At 40.4% G+C, this 7,290-nt stretch overlaps 1 protein-coding gene across 1 annotated transcript in view; it reads right to left on the reverse strand.

Annotated features, from left to right (window-relative positions):
* Positions 1 to 2,342: 2,342 nt before the first annotated feature.
* CA3 (carbonic anhydrase 3) overlaps positions 2,343 to 7,290 on the reverse strand; it is an 11,841-nt gene continuing 6,893 nt past the window's right edge. Inside the window, exons 5-7 of the mRNA XM_007956184.2 lie at positions 6,318 to 6,380; positions 5,339 to 5,494; positions 2,343 to 2,462 (exon numbers count right to left, since the gene is read on the reverse strand). Coding sequence (XP_007954375.1) covers positions 2,343 to 2,462; positions 5,339 to 5,494; positions 6,318 to 6,380 — 339 coding nt within the window. The remainder of the gene's footprint in view (positions 2,463 to 5,338; positions 5,495 to 6,317; positions 6,381 to 7,290) is intronic.

Consider the following 7,290-nt stretch of genomic DNA (forward strand, 5'->3'; position numbering starts at 1 on the left):
CTAATGATTACAGCCAAAGAAGCCCTGTGCGGCGGTTCTACACTGGAACACGTGGGTTCACCAGGAGTCAGAATGTCTAAATGGCAACAAGGTATTTTTGGTAGCTGGCATTAAGTTATATTGCCTTACCTCTCATGGAATGTGTGTTTGCTACATGTTTACAAAGCTGGAGGCCTTACTAAGTAAGTACCCCGAGAGAATCCATTTGTCTATTACGGCTAATGATGAGAGCTCCACACCTCCTAATTTCAAGGGATTAATTAACACATCCAGTTCGCACTGACCAACCTGGTTTTACTTCACCCAAGTGGTAATCTATTAAATAACTTTAGCCTCACAGGACTCTGTCAGATGATTTGACTTCCGCCTTCTCCGGGCTCTCCTGACCCAGTACCATTCTCATTCCTTCAGGTAATGAAGTTATTGCTGGTATTTTCTTAAAGTAGTGTATTAGCCAGTGATTTCATAAACGATATTTCAGAGCTACCAAAATTAGAGTTTTAGTCGCTTTATGCCCCAAAATGTTAAGTCTAAATGTTTGGACTTTCACAGTAATAGATCAGCATCATCCTGAGGCACATTCCAAACCCAAACCAAAGTCATTGCCGTAGAGTTGGATCTGACTCACAGCAACCCCTCCCTGGGTTTCTGAGGCGGTATCACTACAGAAGTAGATTTCCCAACCTTCCTTCTGAGGAGCGGCTGGTAGGTTTAAAGCACCAGCCTTCTGGTTGGCAGTCAAATTCCTTAGGCACTATACCACCAGAGCTCCTGAGGCACATTAAAAAAAAAATTAAAAAAAAATTAAATCTACGATCTGACTTGATTTTGTTCCTAAGTAGTACCACTGCCCTTGTCTGAACCCTGGAATGCTGAACCAGAGATCTCTGAAGCTACCTCAAACTTTCCAATATATGGTCACACCTTCTTCCTCTAGTCTGCAGTTTCCTCAGAAAGCCCTTACCAATTGCTGTCTAAAAAAAAATGTACATTTTATAGAGTAAATGAATGGTGCTTATGTTATATACAAAGAGCTTTAGTGGTATAGTGCCTAAGGTATTTGACTGCTAACCAGAAGGTTAGGGGTTCAAATCCACCTGCTGCTCCTTGGAAAGAATATAGAGCCATCTACTTCTGTAAAGATTTACTGCCTTGGAAACCCAGTGGGGGTCGTTATGAGTTAGCATCAACTCAATGGCAGTGGGTTTGGGTTATTATTATTATTATTATTTAATGTTATACAATATTTAATATTAGATACTCACTTTGTAATAATATTTAATAGTCATTTTAAAATACTTAGTAATGCCTCCAGGAATTTAGCATCCTGTCAGACTAAGACCTTGAATGTATTCAGTTATAAAAACAAACTTATAGCAAAAGTTTACTATTTTTGGTTTTACTCCTTTTTTTTTCTTTGTCATTTTAACCCCCTTTTCATTAAAATCACCCACACACATGCACACACAACTTTTTGCAATTGTAACTTTATTGGTTTTGGTGATGGGTACCACTGCTTTTACTTCAAGGGAGTCATTGACTCCTTCATGTTGTAGGAATCATTAATTCCAGCCTCAAATTAGAAAGACATCTGAGGCCGTTTTCAGCTTAACAGGCATGCAAAGATAAAAGTAGTAAAATCAAAAATAAATGGCCCTCCTTCAGGTAAGGGAAAATATTACAATAAAGTCAGCCCTGTTTATGAAAAAAGAAACTCAAATACTGGATTCAAATTTTTAAACACTGGTCTTATTGTGTTTTTCCTTCACTGATGGTCAAAACAAGGAATTCTTAGTAGTAGCTACAATTTTAATAAAGGGTAGACTGGACTTCTTGGCTTTATTTAAGAGTTAAAACACATTAACATCTTAATTTCTTCGTATCCATATTAATTTTAATCTGGCTGATGTTTCATTGTTATATGACCTTCATACACATCTAGTCTTGAATTTAGAATCATTCATTCTGTTAAGATGGACAATTCATAATGTGAAAACAATAAAGCTGAAGCTCTGTGGAATTTAAGATTTCAAAAATAGTGCCCAATAGCCATTTTCCTATTTCTTTTCTCCTCTACCTCTGTTTCTACTTCTTTGAAACCTTCCTAGAAAAATGCTGCTTTTACAGGGAGGATGATTTTCACAAAGTATTAAATGTGACATTCATGCTTTCATATGAGATCCTGTCAAAAGTAAGTGGCTTCTTGGTGATGGCGTCTCTCACATTCATTGCTCACTGTGGACAATCGAAATATACTTAGAGTAAGGAGCACCAACAGGAAGCAGGAACCACGTTTTGCAATGGCAGCTTTCCTTTCCTGAAGAGGGCGCGCTTGGGCGACCTTATTTGAAGGAGGCTTTCACCGTTCGGCCCTTGATAGGCTGTGGAGGGCGCCAGTTCCCCACCAGGGGCACAGGAGGCTCGTTCTCAGCACTGGCGTAGAGGCTCCGCAGCTTGGCCATCTGCAAGGGGCAGGGACACTGTGTCAGCATGACATGCAACACTGGGACAGAGAGACACACTAGGGAGCCCTGGTAGTGCAGTGGTTAAGCACTCGGCTGCTAGCCAAAAGGTCAGCAGAGTGATACCTACGGTATGGCACTTGCCCTGGGCGGCACTTGAAGGGCGAGAGAGGGCGCCTATAAGCAATTTCTATCCCCATTGCAGTTTCCATAATTGTCGTAGGCATTGCTTTCTGAAAATATGCCTCTCGGCAGAAAGATATGACAGTCTGCTTCCCTAAAGACTCCCACTGCCCTGGAGTCTATTTCTACTCATAGCCACTCATAGCCACCCAGTAGGACAGAGGTGAATATTGTTTTCAAGGCCATAAATCTTTATGGAAGCAGACTACTTCATCTTACCCCTGCAGAGCAGCTAGTGGGTTTGAACTTCTGACCTTTGGGACTGTGCCACCAGGACCTCTCTCCATAACCATAACAGTCTTTAAAATCTATCGGGCAGTTGTACTCTGTCTTATTGGGGTCACTATGAGTCAAAATCCACGGCAATGGATTTGGTTTTGTTTGATTTAGACACACTATGCTGTGAAGTTAGAAATTGCTGATTTTATTTACCTGAGGATAGAGCTACAAAGGCTGGAGGGTTAGGAAGTCAGGAAGGGAAGGGATGGGTGCAGGGAAGAAGTAGGAAGGATGTTGTTATAATGTGGGGATTGTAGTAAATGTCACAAAACAAAACGTGTATGGATTATTGAGTGGAAAACCAATTAGCTTTGTAAATTTTCACACGAGTTGCAATTAAAAAGAAAAAAAAAAAAGCTGGTTTTTCAAACAAGACAAGCTAACTACAAAACTTGTCTCCAGTGTTCAGTCAAAACTATTTAGCTACTTGTTGTTGTTATGTGCCCTCAAGTTGGACCGGACTCACTACAGAAGTAGATTGCCCCATCTTTCTTCCAAAGGGTAGCTGGTGGGTTTGAACTGCCAGCCTTCTGGTTAGCAGTCAAATGCCTTAAGCACTATGCTACCAGAGGTCCTCAGTATTTTAAACATTCTCTTTATTTGTAAGACCTTATTCTTCATTATAGAAGCTCTGGTAGCACAGTGATTAAAGCATTCAGCTACAAAGTAAAGGTCAGTGGTTTGAACCCACCAGCCCACTCCATGGGAGAAAGATGAGGCAGTCTGCTTCCGTAGGCTTGGAAACCCTCTAGGGCAGTTCTACTCTGTCCTATAGGGTCGCTATGAGTTGGAACCAACTTGATGGCAGTGGGTTAGGACAAGTTTGGATATTCTTCATTTTATACAGGATCACCATGCCCTCTGGTCAAAACAATTTCCCCCTGAATTCTGTAATCATTATTTTTGTTTGAGGAGTCAGTATAAACTATGCACTTTATGTAAGAAGAGATGATAATATTTTAACATTGTGCAAATAATAAGATCAATTGACCTTCATTGTACAGGTTTATGGAGTCCGTTTAAAAAAAAAACAGAAAGAAATTAGAGTCATGCTCCATTTTACATTTTAAAAAACTTTTAACTTCAGAGGATAGAAATATAGGAAGTTTTCATTAGTAATGCTTTTTTTCTGCATTAAAATGTTGTTTTTAACTTTTCTCTTTAAGAAAATTTCATTCTTCTTTCAAAATATTTGACTCAGTAAAAACTACATTAAATCTGGTCTTTCGATACTTAAGTCCACAACTGGCAGAAATATGAATATTACTGTCTTAATCGAGGGAGACTGATACTCATTTTAATCTTACTATTAGAGTTTACATTAATGATCTAGATCAGAAGTCACTGTGCTGTCCACTTGCTTTAATCGATTCTTCTCCATATCCCTGTCCATTTATTTCCCCCCAAGCAGCCTTTCCTTGAGGATGGGCTATTCAATAAATGTTTCAAGAATGTTCTTAAATGAACAGTAGGAAGGGACCTCTGAGCAGAAAGATTAAGAGCACTTAGAGGCAGGCAGATGGAGTTAGACTCTCAGATCCTGCACTTGTTGGCTATGTGATCACCAAAAACTTGCTTTCCTTTTTGGACCCTCAACTTAAAATTGGAGAAATAATATATACCTCATAATGACTCCTCCTTAGGTTTCCAAGGTGGTATCTCTACAGAAGTAGATTACCTACCCAGTCCTCCTTCCAAGAAAGACGGTTCAAAGGAAGGTGGTTCAAACCCACCAGGCTTCTGGTTAGCAGTCAAATGCCTTAAGCACTCACTCTACCACCAGAGCTCCTTATATTCACCACAAGGATGCTTCTCCTTCCCTTCTTCCCAAGTTTGTATTCACAATCCTAGCTCCTAATTAACACCATAAACAACCAAACCCACTGCCATTGAGTGGATTCCAAATCATCCCATCTTCTAACTAAACCAACTGTGAAGTCGATTCTGACTCAAAGTGACCTTCTAGGACAAGATAGAATTACCTTCATAGGGTTTCCAAGGCTGTAAATATTTCCAAAAGCAGACTGCCTCATCTTTCTCCCACAGAGAGGCTGGTGGGTTTTGACCTCCAACCTTTTGGTTAGCAGCTGAATGCTTTAACCACTGTACCACCAGGCCTTCTTATCTCCAAACGAGGGGTCAGTATTTTGGGAACCTCCAAACTAAAAAGACTAACATATTAATCTAAATCCTTAAGTCACTATTATGTACCACAACCACTTTTAAATAACTTATGTTTATCCTGATACCCTTTGGAATTCAAGTTTTAGAAAAATCGAGCAGATTGATGCTAATTAACCAGGGCAAACTATGAAATGTCCAGTTGCACAGGTGTTCCATAAGCCTCCATTTGGTGTCTTCTAGTGCCAGCCACTATGTCTGTGTGCTCACAAGTCTCCGTGCCTGCTTCTTACCTGGTCGGAGCTCACAGTGATGGGCTCCTTCAGCAGAAGCCACACGATGCACTCCTCACAGGGCGGCGTGGTGAAGGAGCCGTGGTAGGTCCAGTAGTCCCGGCAGGCAGGAAACAGGCAGGATGGGTCGAAGTTGTTGAAGGGTGCCTCCTTGCCCTGTGAGAGGGGATGCAGGCACAGTGAATGTGTTGTGAGCATGGATTTCAAATGCAATTGAGGAAGTGGAACTTTTTTTTTTTTCTAAGTCTGTACTTTCAGAAATAAAGGGCAAATTGTGGAACCTGGTTTGCATGTTATGACTTCATCTGATACAAACATTGAAATATTTTATTCCCTATTATTGGGCAGTCTGGTGGCATAGTGCCTAAGGCAATTGACTGCTAACCAGAAGGCTGGCGATTCAAACCCACCGGCCACTCCTTGGAAGGAAGGATGAGCAATCTACTTCCATAGTGATACTGCCTTGGAAACCCAAGGAGGGGTTGCTATGGGTTGGATCCAACACCACAGCGGCGAGTTTGGTTGGACTCTGACACATGGGGTTGCCATGAGTCAGAATCAAAGATCATAACTGATTTTTCTGTTAAGATTTAAAAGAGAAAGGCATGGCCCAGGAGAGAAAGAGCAGCACCACAACTCAGAAGGTTAAGCATGACTGAGCCCTGACTGGCATTTAATACATCTGTGGGTGTGTGTACTAGGGGACACTCAATTTCTCTCTCACTTACTTCATTGGAAAGTAATTATCTGGCAGACTGATTGTTAAGATCAAATAAGCTGATGTATGTAAAACTGTTCTAAAAACTGTAAACTGTAAAACTATAATGGCATTTGTTTTTATATTTTTATATGTATACTTAACATGTCCATCAAACTTAATAACACATTTCAGGTGAACAAAATACATGTGAGTAAAAAGAAAATCAAGGTGCCCTGCTTTATGTTCTATGAAGGAAGTTTTTGTTTTTTTTTTTTTTACCTTTGTCTTAATTTTGTCCAATGCATCAAGAAGCAGCTGGAACTCGCCTTTCTCATGTCCGATCTGTGGTAAAGAAAACAGAAAATCAAAAGTATAATTTTCCCTTCTCTATAATTTAGAATTGTCTTGAATCTGATTATGCTCCATGCCTCTGCAACTGGTGTTTATAACTCTGCCAGAATATCATATACTACAGAAAAACATAAGTTTATTTTCCACCCAGGATTTTAGGGCATGTATTTTCTGATCTAAATTCAGACTTCAACCCTCTGAATTACAAAATTACAAGATGATCTAGTTTTCTGTCCTCAACCTTCTCTGCAAAGTCATTTCACTTTTTATAGCATTAGAGCTAGAATGTACTCTTCATGTCCAAAATGAAACTCATTGTCTTTCCTCTCAGACCCACTCCACTTCCTCTTGTGTTCTGTTCAAGCACTGAAAATGACCCAACGAAGTCAGAACATAAAACAAATCAGGTCATTCAAAAAGAAAGAAGACAGATTTTCACCTCTGACTTAAAATCTAGATTATGTTACTACTATTTATGTGTTAATGACACTAAGTCCTCTTTAAACCAAGGTTGGCTTAACAACACAAGCATTCCATCTTAGCCTGGAATCATGTGAGTGGTGGCTGCCCTAAGCCGAAGGGGTGTTGAGCCAGGACTTTGGCATCACAGTGATTCCCAGCATTCATTTTTCTGGTTTCCAGTGCATTTGAAATGGAGTCCTAGAGAAGGATAATAACACGTGGCTTCCTTGCCCGTACCACCACCACACAAAAGTTCCCTCAATGGCCCTGTCCTCATCCACCAACCACATATACACTCATTTATACTCACCCCACATCTTGAGAGAATTTAGAAGTACTAGGGGTTTGAGGGGAGCTCTAGTGGCATAATGCCTAAGGAATCTGACTGCTAACCAGAAGGTTGGCAGTTCAAACCCACCAGCCACTCCTCGGAAGGAAG

The sequence above is a fragment of the Orycteropus afer genome, unplaced genomic scaffold (assembly GCF_000298275.1).
Source record: "Orycteropus afer afer isolate SDZICR_OR568_19922 unplaced genomic scaffold, OryAfe1.0 scaffold00580, whole genome shotgun sequence".
Taxonomy (NCBI): Eukaryota; Metazoa; Chordata; class Mammalia; order Tubulidentata; family Orycteropodidae; genus Orycteropus; species Orycteropus afer.